At 41.2% G+C, this 14596-nt stretch overlaps 1 protein-coding gene across 4 annotated transcripts; it reads right to left on the bottom strand.

Annotated features, from left to right (window-relative positions):
* Nucleotides 1-123: 123 nt before the first annotated feature.
* LOC115372983 (uncharacterized) lies at nucleotides 124-13937 on the bottom strand. 4 transcript variants are annotated; one of them, XM_030071162.1, is made up of 13 exons: nucleotides 13862-13937; nucleotides 11390-11593; nucleotides 10610-10831; nucleotides 9224-9426; nucleotides 8521-8643; nucleotides 7912-8049; nucleotides 7372-7621; nucleotides 7103-7304; nucleotides 5803-6061; nucleotides 4050-4180; nucleotides 2767-2921; nucleotides 1794-2016; nucleotides 124-846 (listed from the first exon to the last, which is right to left on the bottom strand). In XM_030071162.1, the coding sequence occupies exons 2-13, from the start codon at nucleotides 11576-11578 to the stop codon at nucleotides 707-709; spliced, it is 2235 nt and encodes a 744-aa protein (XP_029927022.1). In that variant the 5' UTR covers nucleotides 11579-11593; nucleotides 13862-13937; the 3' UTR covers nucleotides 124-706. The 4 variants fall into 4 exon arrangements, with proteins under 4 accessions (XP_029927022.1, XP_029927023.1, XP_029927025.1 ...); XM_030071163.1 differs by having other exon boundaries at nucleotides 7912-8046; XM_030071165.1 differs by having other exon boundaries at nucleotides 11418-11593.
* Nucleotides 13938-14596: the final 659 nt, after the last annotated feature.

The raw sequence follows: 14596 nt of genomic DNA, 5'->3' as shown, positions 1-14596 counted from the left end.
GGTGGACATTTCTGTGTTGTGTAACCAACAGGAAATGCTTTTGATGACAAGAGGGGGCAAGGTCAATAGGATTACTGCGGTGACATTTACCAACCTGGGATCTGAAGTTTTTGGGGGGAGCATACGCATGTAGAAACCTAGCTTAGATATTAAAAGGAAAGGAGGGATGAGTGAGAGTGGATGTATTGTTGGGGTCATCATGTGGGCACCTGGCACCACAGAAGTTTTGTTAAATCAGGATCATAATAATTCTTGAGAAGTCGACAGCAACATCTGACATCATGGAACAGCAGATTCGAGTTTCCCCCTCAGCTGTTAAGTATAACAATAGTGGTGCTATCTTCTGTCCTACATGACAGCTAGGGGGAGTGAAATAATATTACATTTTTCAAAATGGGAGAACTGCCCCTTGAAAACAACCTGGTGCAACACTTAAGCACCTGAATTGTATCAAACAAGGAATACACAAGGTAATTAGCCTGATCATTTCCTGACATTCCCGTTTCATCTGGTACACAGACTAGATAATGTCCATGCAGATCATTTCCATCCACTGTTTGAGTGTGACATTTGTCCCTGACTGCAAGTTGTGCCTCTCACATCAACACACACAATGCCTTTTGATTACAGAATGTAATCTTCAGATGACTTGCTTACAGGTTCAGAAAGATAAATGCAGCCATTCATAACAGAGTTAACAGCTTCATCATATCCAGCATCTGGACCTGAAGAAGTTCTGGAGATCCGGATCATCCTCAGGTAGGTCATGGATCCTGGCATAGACGCTCTTCAGAAGCTTGGTCATGGACTTCTCAGCCAGGATGTCGATGTAACTGTCGATGCAACCTTCAAACACAACCACAGATAAGTAGGCAAACTTCAGACTTACTGCAGACATAGCTAAACAATGAGTTCAGTTTAAATCATACACAGAATATATCATAAGCTTACTGCTCAATATTTCGGTTTTATTCTTTGACACCATTTGGCTAAATGTTAAATCTGCTGTTGGTGGATATCCCACTTTTGCGATTAAACACTTCATATATCAGTTATTTCTATAAGAATAATAAATAATATGCCCTGAGGTATAATGTGATAAGCCTCAAAAGACTTGTCCCTGCACAGTGAGCTGTGTATTCTTGATCTCGCTGACATCACACTGCATCTATGTACTCTATGTAATATGCCATTCCAGCTATCTGGACATCGCACAAGTTGAATCTGATACATTTCTATAAATATCATGACACATTGGATAAATCCGGGTGTCATGGCATGTCACATGGGCTTGTCTGCATGATTTTGATGCAGTGTTGCATTTAAACATCACAACATCAAATTTAGATGTGTCAATAACTGAGCAAATTGCGGTCAACCAGTATTTGCAAATAGTGTCTTTGTTTACACATACCTGGAGTGCAGGATGGGTGGGGTTTACCACACACAAAGAATTACTGAGTATCAGAAAATTAATCCAAATCATGTTTCTGTGACTAACAACATACAAAATAATGTCTGAATTTTCCTAATGTGGTAAAACCCAGCTATCTGGTGTCCTGTGCAGGTGAAAATGAATGCACAATTATTTGCAAATACTGCAATATTTTAGTCATGTCTGCAAATATAATAACAGTCCCTATCCCAAACTACAATTCATCTGCTCTTTATTGGATAAGGTATTCATGTGAAAACTTAAAGTCAGGTATGCATGCAAACAACACAATACTACCTGTACTGTTACTACTACTACCACCACTACTAGTATCACCAATAATAATAACAGTAATTACTCAAGCCCATGACTTTGCCGTAGGCTGCGAGGTTGGGGCCCAGCTGCGGGTGCTCATACAGCTCCAGCTCCATCAGGATGCGGACAATCTCTGCAGTGATGAAGGCGTCGTCGTAGCTTTGCTCGGCCACGGGTTTCAGAGGGAAGCGGCAGTACACTTCAACAGCAGCCCGAGGGTCTGAGGGCTCCAGCAGCTTCACCAGCTCAATGTAGGCCTCATGCACCTGCTCAGTCAGTCCATTTATCAACCACAGCTTATTTAGACTATATCCAAGGAGGCGAGTTGACAAATGCTTGTACTCCTGCAGCTTATCCAACCATCAGGCAGCGGCCCTTTACTATAAAGCTCTTTGATCTGTCAAATACTAAGAGTGTGTTTTTTTCATTTTGGGATGGCCCAGCCAATGGGGTCAAATTAATCAATCAGTCATTCACATTTTATTTGTACTTTACTGGTCATTTCCAACACAGGGCCAGGTGATATGGACAAAATCAACGATCACAACATCTTTGACCAAATATCTCAATATTGATATTGTGATATTTTAGGGATGACTACTGATATTTTGAGATGTTTACACAGAGGAGATTTTTGATAAACAGTCAGTAATGTGGATATGATAACCAAGCAGGCAGAAGCAAATAATAGAACAGCTAGAGCAGTCTAATAAGCTCAGAAAATTACATCACTTTGCTGTAAAGCAACTGTTAAAACCAGGAAACGACAACACTTATGTCATATTGTGATATTATGATATCCAAAATCCCAGACGAAACCTACTCTCATATCATGATATCAATATAACACTGATATATCACACAGCTCCATGGAATATGCATAGTGCATGGAATCCTTCCACTGAAGTTAAAACATAAAGAGCACCAAAATCAACATTACACCACTGACAAGCTTGTGTCACTGTTGCTTTTATTGTAAGCTACCTAAAATGTAAATAGAAAAGATGCCAACTGACCTCTGGTGCCATGGAGATGACTTCCTGGTAAAGCTGCTGTGCTTGGTCCTGGGTGTGCGCAGAGCGGGACAGGGCGCGGGCCAGGCCCAGCCGTGGGACATGAGACCTGCGGTTCACCGGACCGGACACCGTAACACTGTCTGCCACAGCAGGCTCTGCAACGCAAATACTGCAAGTCAGACAATACACACATCTATATTCTGCTCTTAGGAAAAAGTCAAGTGGGAAAAGACTGCAGAGATGTCTGTCATGGACTTCATTTCATATTGCATCACAGACCAACTGGCTCTACTGGCAGACAGCGGCAGATGTCTTTAACCAGCCCCAACAAATCTCAAGGCAAACGTGTGGGTGCATTTCAGATTTCAAAGCAGAGTGGAAAGAAATTACATCGATAAAAGCCACGACATTTAATAAATTTGTCATTTCACTCTGAAGTGCTCCAGTAACATGACAAACTTAATGTGCCCACCTGACTAGATGCCACTTGAAACTCACAAAATGTGGATCTGAAGCAGTCACAGCTGGATGAGGCATTCACCTGTGAACTGCCATCTACTGCAGCGTATACACAAAAAAATAATGGTGGCAATGTCTGTCTGTCACATTATACAGTATATGCTAATATACTCAAATTTATAAAAGGGAGGCTTAAGCAAGTTCAATAAATGTTCAATAAAATGTTCAGTGTTTTATTTTCTTTTTGATGGAATGAAATGAAATGGAATGTATTAACCTATCTACTGTAGTTAACCTGGAAAGCAACTCAAAATGACAATCACTTTTCCTGTTCTCAATTCCAATGGCATACAGATAATGGAATGAATTGATAATCAAGCGAATCAACTAAATCATCAATTCAAGAATCTAAATTAAACTGAATCTTGAGATTCCTAAAGATTCCCAGTCATGGTGATGAGAGTGAAACCTATGAGTAGAATAGTCACCCATATGTAAAATAATCCAACAGACAGCAATATTTCACTTGGTAGTGCTATGTTCCTCTCATTGTTACTGAGTTTTTACGGCATATTATTTGTTATTCTCATACAATAACTTGTATATGAAGTGTAACAGCAGTTATTTTTAAGAATATTGGCCAGTAGGAAGTCAATGATCCTTCAACCATCTTAGTTTTAATGACCTCACAGTGCACTTTTTCCTTACAATGGCTATATAAATGCAAAAAAGTTTTCTTAAATCTTAAAATGTTGACATTTTGGGGAGTGAGGGTCTTCACCCAGCACTGTGTTGTATTAGGTCAGACGTATGCAGTGCATTACCCTCTGCAGTCTTGATAATATCCAGAGAGCAGTCATGTGTGGACTTGCTGGGGGGCAGCTGGATCTTACTACTGTTCTTGTTGGGAGGTTTGGCTGCTCCCTCTGGCCTGGAGGCTGCTCCAGCTCTCCCCCTACAGGAGACAAAACATAATACATCATCTATGGAAGAGATGAAAAACAGGAGTGGGAAGATGCAACCTCTTCTCTTTGGTGTACAGCTGAGTTAGTTTTGTCTTCTGAGACACAGATAATACAGCATACGCACCCTTATTTCAGGTAGGCAGGATAAAAAAAACAAAAAAGTTTAACCTGACGGATGAACAACATCACCCTGAAATGGAGCATTAGGACAAGATTTTTTGTATTTGGTTTATTGGGAAAAAGGTGTCTGTGGGTACTATTTTCTTTTTGAACTGTATGTGTTTTCTACAATTGTCTCACAATAGGTTTTAGAGTTTGGGAGGACACTTCAATGATGTTTACCCTAAGAAAAAGACGGTAGCGGTAGTTGTCATAGTAGTGTATAGAGTGTGATGTAGAGTATATACCATCTTGTAATGAAATAATCAGTGATGTAAAAATACTATCAATTGATTTTTTCAGGATTCCTAGATATTAGGCAAGTCCTCACAAGTTGCCCCATGCTCCTTTGATTTGATAATTGATAATTTGGTATTTCTGTCTCTCCATTCACTTCCATAGTGCAGAAAAACAGGTCCCAAAATAACACTTTTAGCACATAAACCAATGCAAACAAAGCTGATTATGTCAATATAGAAAACAGCAAGTCCTGGTCCCCTTTTTTTGTTGTGTGTTTGTTGTTGATGTGTGTTTAAGTAAAATTATTTTTGACAGTACTATCATGGTTGTTTCAGGCACAAGGCTGCTATGTAGACGTCTCCTGCAGATGCAAATAAGACCAAACAGGAAAATAACAAGAAAAGAGCTGTTTGATTTCCTCAAGAAACTAGCGCAGGGAGTTATTGTTTTTTTATATTGGCAAAATCTACTTTGTGCATATTCATTCATGTACTAAATCTGTTACTCTGGGAGCTGTTTCACTGCGCTATGAAAATAAATGGAGAGACACAAATGCAGTATTACAACATGGATTAGCAACCCAGGGGAGCATGGAACAACTAATAAAGATTATTTCACCACCATGTGTACTCATATCATGTCCAGGGAACTATACAAACCAACATTAAAGTTCAAGTTTGCTTGAGTTCTTTTGAAGATTTTTGGCAATTGTAATTTTTAAATTTCAGTTTCCATAGTGTTTCCATTACCTCTAACTCAGCCATATCTCTTCCAAGCTAAAGGTTATTCCTGACAACAGAAAAATTATAAATATGCAAGAACACTGTGGGTCTACAAAGCAACTACAAAATGTGTAGTCATGTCAGGATTGAACAACAGAATTTCCCATATTTTCAAGCTTTTGGTGTAATGCTGATACTTTTCAAGTAACTTTTCAATTAAATTCATTCACTTGTTTGGCCTTGTGTGGGACCCCTACAGAATGCATACTCCAGTGTACTATCCCATAGAACCGGAAACATGAATTACTCCAGTAGGGCTCCTCAGTTGCCAACAGTAAAGGACTGTGTTTGCACTGGGCGTGAGTATAAATCAGTGCAGAGCTGAAAAACAGCACATACACTCAGCAGATTTTCCCTGAATAAAGAAATGCTTAAACATGTCCACAAACAGACCTGCTAAAAGCCAGACTCATGCTGCAAAAGTGAGTCACCTGGCTGCAGGGGGCTTGACCGGAGGCGGGGCAGCCTTCCCTCCCCTGGTGGTGCTAGGGTGTGCGGGGGTGGTGGGGGCAGGGGCTTTGGTAACATTTGCTGCCACCCGGCCTCGACCAGGACCCCCCCTGCCCCGCCCAGCTCCTCTCTTGGCTGCGTTGGTGTCGGAAGGCCCCTTCACTCCCACCGGCTGGCTGGGCATGTGCTTGGCAGCTTTTTTCCTTTCAGCCTCCAGCCTGTCCTGCCACCAATGCTGCTCTGAGAGAGCAGAGGACACATAGTTTGGGCATTAAGTTCAAGTCCAAAATCAAAATTCATTATCTCTAAAATATCGAGGACTCAGTTTGTTTGAGAGGACTTCATCTTCCCACTATTCCCACTTCCCACTACTTAAAGAACCGTACCAGTGATTTTGCATGTTTAGTGTTATATCTACAAAATGTATAAACTTCATGTTTCTGGTAATATTTTCTCAAAGCAAGCAGTTGTGTTTTAGATTCTACGATGTGAAAATTAACTTTCAGAGACTTCAAACTTTTTTAAACACCAGTATTCCATCACCATAATAAAGTCGTCCACATCAGTTTTCCGTAAAGCACCAGCACTGTTGTGTTTTGATGATTTCAAAGTTAAACTAGTGGAAAATAGTCCTCAGGGAAACATTTGCTTTACACAGCCAGTCATCAGTTCTGTGGTTTATGTTCTTCAGAAGCAGAACATTATATGGTCTCATTATATGGATTCTGAATATATGTTGTTAAATCTTTAGTATCCAACATGATTCGCAAACTGGTTTGTTGCCTTGTAAAAGGTAAGTAAATTGTATTAAATGGATCAAACATTTAAAATCACTGGTATGGTCCTTTAAGAACAAATCAAATTAGAATTTAATTTAATTTTGCACTGTCAATTCTTTTGCAATGTTTTTCTTTTGCAGTGTTTTTCATTGCAAACACACAAAATACATGCAAACATGAATACACATACATCTATCCTTGTACGGATTTGTTTTTTGGTGTCATATTAAGTGTCTTCTGAAATAACTAAATTGTTTTTATGTAAAGTGATCGTGTGGAGCAGCAGTGCTTGCACGTCCAAGACAAATTTCTCACTGGGGGATAATTAAGTTTACCATATCTTACATAGCCTGGCCTGTTATGAAAGTAATGCCTAGTATGCACTTGTACACAGAATCGTAGGATTACCTCATCTCCATCTCCACATATCACTTTCTGAATATTTAAACAGCTGTGAGATCTGTGAGTGACACAACAGCCCACACACAGAGCACAGACTCACTAGTCAGCTGGTCAGGGGGCTCTCCACACTGAGGCTTGTCTTCCAGATCAATGCTGGCCTGGAAGCTGAGGCAGGCATCAGCCATGGCGACCTTTGATCTGTCTGACTCGGGGCTGTTGTCGTATTGAGCCAGCTGGGCCAAACCCAGGAGACACAAGGCATGGCTGTCCCGAGGCGTGGCCACCACCAGTACCTGACAGGCCTGTAATATACAGATAAAAGTCAGCCATGGTTAACAAACAGACAATATGCAGTTGATCATGTCCTACCTTCTCCTGCATGTCCAGCAGCTCCTGGCAGGGGGCGATAGAGGTGAGGCTTATGAGAGCAGTGAGGGCCTGGCATCTCTTTGCCACCAGGGATTGCCTCTCTGTGGCAGCTTTGCCCTGGCACTCGCCCTGCCGGATAAGGCTCTGAAGCAGGGTGAAGTGAGCGTCCAGCAGCACCCACTCCAGCTGAGTGCTCACCTCACCATGACCCACACACCGACTCACTCCCTGGGCTGCCAGCACCGCTACGCTGAGGAGAGGCACAGCATTCCAGCAGAGAGAAAACTATTTTTGTAAGGGTTTAAAAAGTCACAACTGGTTCAATTTGATGTGATTATTCATGCTTTTGTTGTGAAAAGGATTCCCACTCCGTGTCAAATGTAAAAAGCATGAAAATTACCCCAAAATTCCCTCCCAAAAAATACAAGAAAGGAATTGTGAATTTCTTTCAGACAGGAAATAAAACCTTTCAAAATAAAAGCCCACCCACAGGCTCCTGTGTTTTACAGAATTAACCAAACCCTCTGCTTTGTAACATACGTGTGATAGACCTGTTCAGCCCTCATGGCCTTCCCTGATAATGTATTCCTTTGTTGCAGCTGGCCCAGGGTCAGAAGGCCACGCAGGAACTGAGTGCTGATGCTGGATAGAGGCTCTGATTGATCCTGCTCCATTCTGCTGAGGACACGCGCACACACACACACACACACACACACACACACATACACATGCATACAGCTCATCATGGACATGATACACATGCAAAACCGAAAGAGCCACAATTAAGGTAAAGCCAGCAGTTGGTTTGCCTATTTCCCACAGTGGCTAGTGGATCCCAAAGTGAACCAATCACTTTTGCTATTTTACCAGCCAACTAGATAAGGATGGTACCTTGGTAGTGGCTAAAGTTGTGCCAGAACACAATTTCAACCACAGTAGACACCAGCCCCAAATACAAGTGAGCAACATTTGGCATGTGGCAGGTGTTAATTTTCCACTCAGCTGTTTACACACATCTAAGTATGGATAGATACTAAAATAATGCCAGAACCTTATCTCCTTTTCTTTGTCCAATTCTCTTTCTCATTGTAAATGCAACCCTGCTCCATCACTACACACACACACACACACACACACACACACACACACCTTTGGCTGCAGCTCTGGTTGATGAAGTGCTCTAGTCCTTGTTGTAAGAAGAGAGCAGCCTCCTTCTCAGTAGCCTCAGAGGCTTTCTGCTCCTGCTGCAGCAGAGCCAGCCCAGCGAAGAATCTGACAGATTGGAGGGAAAACAACAGAAGATAAACAAGCGCTTTTCTGTGATTTTTAAATGGGAATCTGAATACAACTATAACTGCTACTATTATTACCACCGTTACTACTAACAGTACCATCACTGCCACTAATACTATAACTTCTACAACTTCTACTGCTAGTAGAACAATTACTACTCTTCTCACTTCAAATACGGTTGAACAATATGGCAAAAAAATCACACTCAAGTTATTGTGACAGATATTGTGATTGCAATATGTTTCATGATTTCAATAGGAGTGAATGTTTTCATTTTTACTGAAATAAAACAAACAAACAAACAAACAAACAAAATAATGATATATGAATTATGATAGGGTCTATGGCAAACAAACATGTTTTCTTTTCTTTTGAGAGTATGATTTGTAGGCCAGGGCGTCTCTGTAGCACCACAACTGTAATTTATAATGGTATTTTGTCACATATTTTACTTTTATCAACAAATTCCAGCAACTGAAATACTGTACTTATACAAGGATTACCACCACTGCTATTACTGCTCATACTACTAATATTGTAACACAGTAAACAACCAGACCTGAGTGCAGGCTGCAGGGGGCGCAATGCCAGGCCAGTCTGCAGGTGCTGCAGGGCTTCCCTGCTCCTTCCCTGCAACAGCAGGAGTCTGCCAACATGGAGGTTATATTCCCAGCTGTCTGGGCTCAGAGACCAGGCATCCAGGTACTTCATCAGGGCCTGGTGGACACAGCTCTCCTTATCCTGCATGCCTGCACTGCCATCCTACAACAAGCGAGGAGGAAGCAGTAAACGCTTTCAGGAGGAATGGAACCTCTGTATCCATACACTGTGATATGCTCCTAAATGTTCTTGTTGGAGGAATTATTTTGCTTTTTAAAACTCATCTGGGGAGAATAGTATAGGATAGAATAGTCTGGTCGTTTTTGACATTCATTATCCATAGGGGAATGTGGAGGAAACTCTTAGCTTCCTGTTCAGGATTACCACTCTTTGAGGTAAGGGAAGTAGCTGGTAATGTGGGACCAATACCACTCTCTTTCTTGACTTTGTATAAATTCACTGTAATACATCAGGTCAGCAGAAATATGATGTCAGTTTTAGGCCATGAGTGAAAGGCAGTGTCAGTCTTTGAAACAGAAGCTCATACAGTACGTGGGATTTCGACAGAGCACAAAGCCTCCTGACGTGCTTTGATGTGCAAGACATTTATCTGAGAAAGAGATGGGAGGTGTTGTTAACAGACAACGCTGAGATCACAGAAACTGTTGATCTACACTGGCCTCTCACAAATTCTCTCACCACCATCAGATACACTTTCTGCACTCATGCAATAGGGGAATCACTGAGAGTGTTGGATGCAATACAGGACTATCAGGACTGACTTTGAATTGTCCATAACTCCATTCTCCCTCATTTTTGATTTTCAGTATTTATATTTCCAGAGGTGTCCCTAGACATTTAGGGGCCCTTGCCTTTGCATTTTACCAAAAAATAGCTCAATACAGGTATAAAAGATGAACAACCTAAAAGGTTTTCTTATTTATCACGTTTTGAAGAAATTGTTTTGTCGATTTTCTTGTCATTCTTTTACCTTTTTTCTATTAAGGTTTTTGGCTAACACCTCTCTAACATCTGTCAACATTTGTCAGTGCTCTTCACAAACATTTGAAAAAAAAAAAAAAAAAAAAAATACTTTTGACTGGTTGTGGGGGCCTTGTATTTATTTGCCTAGTGGGCCCCACAGCTCTGTATATCTCTCACTGATTTGGCTATTCTCTTTATGTGATATTTAAATTGGCAAACCGAACATGAAAGAATATGATTCACAAACAAAGACAATCCTGTTATGACATTTACAACACAGATTCAACTGATGCTATTATCCAGAGTGACTTACAGTGAGTACAACAGTCTAGAAGGCTCCACAACATTATAAGTTAGCTACCTTGCCAGCCCTCTTGGAGAGCCAGATGTAGAGGGTCTGCACATAGTCTGCTTTGCTGGACTGGCCCTGGTCCTTCAGTTGGTGGTACTCTTTGTCCAGTGCCTGCAGCTGGTTCTCCAAAGTGGGCATATTGGGAAAACCATGGAGCTTACAAACAGCCAGAATGTCATCCTGACGTGCTGTAGACTTGGCCTCGCTTAACTGGTCACTGTCCCTGCCAGCCTGGAGATGGGGGGAAAACAGGCGCTAGGAGGTCAGACTGCTTTCACCTTCATTAATCATTAAGTCAATTTAAATTTAAAGAAAATGTCACAAAGAATAGTGGATAAATTTGCATGTCCAAACCTGTGCTATGTTCATCAGAATGTGAAGACATTCTCAAAATCCCCCACTCTAACAAAGGTCTTCCTTGACCAAATTGTGTGAACTAACTTAAAAGCTGTATTAAGAACAGGAATTTTTTGCATCATGTATAATGCCTAAACCATTAGGCAAGTGTCCCCTATTACTTCTAGCTGAATTCTAACAGTTACATAAAAACAGCCATAGGGTCAAATCTAGTTCCTCCTTCCCTCAACAACAGCTGCTGGAAAGTGTTACAGGTATAAGGGTGAAGCAATGTATTGCTGGGAAAGAGCATACATTGTTCAGCTAACTTTCCCTTAATAAACAGGTTTAAAAAAGCCTTGTATTGATGCATGCACTGTCTTTAACCAAATGACAAGGCTACAGCTACTCGTCTACTTTTCAGAAATGTGACATATCATCCAAAAGGTTCACCTTCCTCCACAATAGCTCATAGTGATACCTTCTTCTGGAGGCCGTACATCTCTGTAGCATAGTGCTGTTCCTCCAGAGCCAGACCCAGCAGGAAGTGGAGTCTGGCCTCTCTGGAGTTGAGTTTGATGGCTGAAGCATAGAAGACAGCAGCCCGCTCCAGGCTGTCCAGAGGAGACTGGTCTTCCCCATACTGCAACATGTGCCCTGCAGAGATTTCACACATAACTATACTGTGTGTCCAGATACAAAACAAACTGAACAACAGAAACCAAATTACAGAAGCCATGGATAAAGACATCCCTCTAATAATTATCCTAAAAATGGTTAAGTTAATGCTATTTGCTTGCATACCAGACCCGGGTCAAATAATGTACAAATATTCCTTACTGTTGGTTTCATTCAGTATGACACTGTTAACATTCAAATATGGGAGACCAAGCTCATGATTAATCTGTAACAAGGTTTAGCGAATGCATGGTCTTTGTGTAAACCAACATTGTCACCGTGAAAGAGTTTTCATCCTTTTTTCATGACAAAGCACCAAATATCCTTTATAGGGGAAAATGCAACTGAAATCGATAAAGTCAATATTTTAAAAAAAAAAAAAAACAGATGATTCCATCCTTGAAAATATAATTTTTTGAAAAACTGAAATCTTGCAATCTTTCCAAATTTGAACATAATTGCACTATAGGCTTTACTTTGATGCCAGCAATAGACAGGCTTTCCAGCCACAGAGCAAAAGGTACAGTACTTGTGTTTGGCGGGTGCCTTGTGGTATTTTAATATGTAGTGCCGGTTATATTTCTTTCCATAGTGGAGGATGTGTCTTTTTCAAATGAAACTCTTCTACTAGCATTAAAATTTATCTGGTTCATTCAAGCACAAACACTTCATCATTCCCCATCACCCACAGTGCATTGCATAACGAGAAATAAGAGGATCTTCCGTGTGGCTGCCTCCTCTCTTTCACTTACGAATGATTGCATGCATCTTATGCATTAAATTTTCAGAGTGTGACTTGCCTTGGCGAGAGCACCCTTTATCTGTCCAACCACACTGATGTCTGAAGTTTTTGTACAGCAGAAAACATTACAAAACGTATCCACTGAACCAGCTCATTAGTCTGTGTTCCAACTGTGTGTACTATACAGAAAGTGGTGATATCTAACCTTACTTTTGCAAATTCATTTTCATGTTTTTCTAAAGGTGTCTTTAACTAACTTACAATAGACACGATAATAAAGTCACCTCAGCTAAGGGAAATACTCAGCAAGTGGGTCTTTTTGCCAATTCAGAAACAACTTGTTATAAACTTTTATGAACGTCTTCTTCAGATTCCCTAACCCTGATAATATCTAAGCAAGACTGCAACATGATATTTGTGTTTTGCTGCAACAAAACACAAGAGGTCAGAGTGAAAACCTGTGAACATATCATCCTTCATGTAGCCTGATCCGGTACAAGAGCAACAGCTTGTTTATGCTTTTTCCGAGGTGAGAATTAGCTCACCTCTCTGTCACTATTTCCCTCTCTGTTTCTCACCCTCTCTTTATTCTCATTGCCTCCACCTCTATCACTCTGTCTCTGTCTCTCTCCATCACCCGTCTCCCCTCCATTCTCTCATGTTGCAGTGGTGTTACTTCTCGGTTGACTTCCAATGGCTCCCATTCAATACTTTGAGCTTGGTCTCTAATGTCGCCTCTCAGAGTCATCAAAACAATTAGCATGGCACAAGTGGCTGAGAAAAGACAAGCGGTAACTTGAGTGGCTGGCACGTCAGAAAGAACAGGAAGCTCCAGAGGTTACAAATTGGCACAGCTTCATGTATTTTTTAGTGTCTAAACCTGAGCTGCTGTGCTAACGCAAGGCTAGGAGAATGACAATTTTAGTCACCTAGTATTTTCAAATTTAGACAAATTTATGAGGCAAGGCCATAATTTACCAACATTTGATTTGTGGTTGGCGTCAAGGGTGAGAGGTGAGGAGAGGTATTTACTACTCAGAATGACCACAATATATCCGCAGGGGAGTTGATAGGGTTGTTGACCAATGTAAATTGTAACCTCATGTCATATTTTCATTAGCCAAAGGCAGGAAAAAAACTAATAGTTAAGTAAAGTAGTCATGACAATGAGGATTAAAAGCTTTGCAATTTTAGTTGCAGTCATTTTTGGGGGTAACATTAGGTTCACGAGGCTTGGCTAGATGCAGGAGGATTCCTTGGTAGACTGCCCCAATAGACCTTTTTCACAGCAGCCATTTTGACATATCAGACAAACACAGGTGTTACTAATAACATTAATTAAGGTTCTGTACCATTTAAGTGCAGCAGAGTCTTTCCAGTGAGCCAACATGAACAGCACCATTATCAGCTACATAGGCTAAAAACTTGTTCTCAATCTAAAATAGCAAATAACAACACATTATTATCATTCAGATACTTCACACTGTCATGCATTACCACTTCACCTTCTGCTGGATCTCTGCTCTAATTGGCTAGCTTACGCATCTGTGCATCATTGTAAAAATGTACAATGGGGGGTGGAATGGGGACTTGTGTAGCTCTATCAGTGTCATGGTTTTGTGTTTCTTGTGTTTTGTTTGATTCAGTTTCATGTGTGTTTCTTTTGCCTGGTTCTTTTAGTGATTTCACCTGTGTCTTGTTTCCCCTCCCAGTGCCACACCTGTCCTGTGTCTGTCAATTATCCCTGATTGTACTGATCCCTCCCAGTGTTTCCCTCAGCCTATCCTCTGTGTTCTCCTGTCTTGTGCTCCAGCCCCTTCCCCAGGTGTGTCTTGTTTGATCGTTTAGTTCTTGTGTATTTAAGTCCTCTTTTGAGTTCTGTTCCTTGTGGTTCATTGTGCTGTATTGTGCCTCATTGTGTTCTGTATTGTGCCATGTGTTTCCAGTGAGAAGATTAAATATATTTTGTTGCTGAGCTCCATGCCTCCTGGCTCCTGCTTTTGGGTCCTCCACCTTCCATCCCCCTTGATAATCAGTGTTTTTTCAATGCCCACAGGTTGCCAATGGAGGTCAATGCCCACAGGTCGCCAATGGAGGTCAACAGAGGACGTAGACGACTTAATGCCCCTATAATTTCTCAGCCTATGCCCCTTGCTTGGGAAGTGGTACATGCCTGGCTTTGGCAAGTGTTGTCTGTAGAGATTCAGTTGATCCTGGGCCAGGGAACACAGCTTCTCCAC

The sequence above is a fragment of the Myripristis murdjan genome, chromosome 15 (genome assembly GCF_902150065.1).
Source record: "Myripristis murdjan chromosome 15, fMyrMur1.1, whole genome shotgun sequence".
NCBI classification, from domain to species: Eukaryota; Metazoa; Chordata; class Actinopteri; order Holocentriformes; family Holocentridae; genus Myripristis; species Myripristis murdjan.
Note: the sequence above shows the minus strand (reverse complement) of the source record. Positions and strands in the feature narration are given on the sequence as shown.

Excerpts from the sequence above, each read along its gene's own strand:
- LOC115372983 (XM_030071162.1), bottom strand. The coding sequence starts at position 11,578 with ATGGGGAAGACCAGTCTCCTCTGGACAGCCTGGAGCGGGCTGCTGTCT. Across the intron at positions 9,427-10,609 it reads TCTCCAAGAGGGCTGGCAAG|GATGGCAGTGCAGGCATGCA; the intron begins GTAGCTAACTTA and ends CGCTTGTTGTAG. Across the intron at positions 4,181-5,802 it reads GTCAAGCCCCCTGCAGCCAG|GGGGAGAGCTGGAGCAGCCT; the intron begins GTGACTCACTTT and ends TGTCTCCTGTAG.